At 51.9% G+C, this 2,334-nt stretch overlaps 1 protein-coding gene across 1 annotated transcript; it reads right to left on the minus strand.

Moving 5' to 3' along the window:
• Window positions 1-89: 89 nt before the first annotated feature.
• ACA1_372450 (uncharacterized protein) lies at window positions 90-1,719 on the minus strand (the record flags this gene model as incomplete). Its single annotated transcript, XM_004334231.1, has 7 exons — window positions 90-247; window positions 421-553; window positions 658-728; window positions 845-918; window positions 1,054-1,331; window positions 1,392-1,576; window positions 1,692-1,719. 7 exons carry the CDS (start codon window positions 1,717-1,719, stop codon window positions 90-92), a joined length of 927 nt encoding a protein of 308 aa, XP_004334279.1.
• Between the last annotated feature and the right edge of the window lie 615 nt (window positions 1,720-2,334).

Consider the following 2,334-nt stretch of genomic DNA (forward strand, 5'->3'; position numbering starts at 1 on the left):
GGTGATGGTTGAGACCGCCAGACCCGCAAAGCTGGACGAATGCGAGGCCAGCGCCGCCAGCGGGTTGCCCAGCTGAATCTCACATTCCACTAATGCAATCCACCTACAACGCCCACACGTTCCACGTGTGTGGAATGTGTTGGTAATGGTGGCAAAGCCAGGGGGGCGCTCATTACCTCATCGCCGAGGAGACTGAACTCGAGGGCGCGGAAGACCTTGTGGACGACGTTGGCCGGCAGCTCGAGCACTGCCGAGTGGCCGATCGCCATGAGCCCGTCCAGCAGCGTGTAGAAATGCATCGCCGTCGCGCTCTCTATCAATCGAGCCTTGCAGTCAGTCGCAGTCAAGCTCATGAAAGGGTCCCCCGCATTTGATCATGTTGCGTAGTTAAGTTATCAAGGAGAAAAGCAATCAGTGAACCTTTTTCCTTGAGCGGCTTGTGAGTGGCCTTGACGGCTTTGAGAATCCAGGGGAGAAAGATCTGCTGCAGGGGAATGGGCGCCTTGGCGGTGATCTCCAGCCTGTCCTCGGCTTCGCACATGAGGTCGACCACCTTTGCAAACAGCAACAGCGGCATCAGCACAGGAAAATCGCACGTCAGCTGATGGGGATCACTGCGCTGCGTGCCGGGTTGGGCTGCAAAAAGAAGAATCATACCTGGCTGACGCAGCTAATAGCGGTGGAAAAATTGGGCGGGTCCTTGATGTCGCACAGATTGCCCAGAATGTCTGTAGACCATCAACACTCCAAGCATCAGCCTCAAGGATTTATTCGCGCATATTTTTCTTTTATATATATATATTCTATATATATTTATATTATAAGTATTTATAATATGACGTACGCAGGGTGATGTCCCACATGGTCTGGATCTTCAGCTGGTTCCACGTCATGGACGTGAGGCGCGCATCCCTCGGCCTGTCATTGTAACCAACGCAAGGAAAGTGTGAGGAATGCATGGTGGTGGTGGAGATGTGAGTGTTTGACGAACTGCATGGGGGTGGTGGAGCCGATGCTGGTGGAGGATGAGGAGGTGAGCATGGCCTGTCGGACTGCCTCTTCTTATCGTCGCCACCGCCGGTGGTGGCCTTGGGCTCCTTCTCCTTGTTGTCCTCGGACTCCTTGGCGACGTTGCCCTTCTTCTTCTTGGGCTCGGGCACCATGGGCTTGGGGTAGGTGTTCTCGATCAGGATGTAGGTCAGCTGGAGCACCTTCTCCTCCCACTGCGTGAGCGTGGCCTTCCAGTTGACCAGCGTCGCCAGCTTGGCGTTGAAGTCCTGCCACATGGCCTCCGTGGTCACCTCCGACCTGATCCACACCAGGAACAGCGACTACGTCACCGCCACCACCACGACACGCACCAACGCACGCACCACATACCACCCACGCACCAGCGCCACAGGTTCGTGCGTGAATAGGGTGGTGCCAAGGTACAAAGTAGCAGGCATGGCAGAGGAAGTGTACGCACCCTTCTTCTGGGAGGACTCAAGATCGGCAAATCGAGTGAGCAGGACGGTGAAGATCTGTTTGTACTTTTCTACGAAGAACGCCTTGAGCTCCTCCTTGGTTGCACTCTCTGTGGGACATTCATAAGAAATGCGCTTAGAATAAAAAAGGTGTCGTAATTGAGGAAGAAATGAATATAAATTAAGTAGGACATTACTCATTCACGCCGACTTTAATTACAGTACTCTGCCCATTGGTGCCCAGGCAGACCATTAAAAGAAGTTGCACATGAGGCCAACATGTGTTGTGTTTTTATCATTTATTTCATTCTTTTCACCTTATCCCCCCCCCCAATCAATCATCCAGTTCAAGTCCAGTCTGATGGCCAGTCCAGTGAATTTCGGGCTTGGTCAGGGAACAGGCGGCTGTCATCCCCTCTCCCTACGGGGGCCGGTTGGGCCGCTTCGGCCGGGCACCTTTGTTGTCTTTCTTTCACCTCCCCTTCATCATGAACCACATGCCACTGGACCTCAACTGGTGTCCAGCCTGCCTTGATCTGTGATTCCTTGTTCTGCTTCCAAAGTTCATTCAAAGCAAGGTGCAGTTTGAGGGTGTTCAGAGGAGCACTTACACAAAACAAGCAAAGTTCTGATTTTCCAGATCATGAAGGTGTACATGATAAACTAAGTATTGGTAGGTCAAACATGTAGTCATTGTGTATGTGTATGTGATAAAGTAAGTGTCTGGTTTTTACAGTTTTTGTTGTTGTGTATGCATAGGTGCAAGTCACCCTGCCATCAGCCATGGCCAACAACAAGGAACTGTTGAAGCTCCTGAAGGTGGTAACTGCCCCATTGCATACATGCTATTTTCAAAGCCCATAATGCT

Source organism: Acanthamoeba castellanii (genome assembly GCF_000313135.1).
Source record: "Acanthamoeba castellanii str. Neff unplaced genomic scaffold scf7180000084679, whole genome shotgun sequence".
NCBI lineage: Eukaryota > Discosea > Longamoebia > Acanthamoebidae > Acanthamoeba > Acanthamoeba castellanii.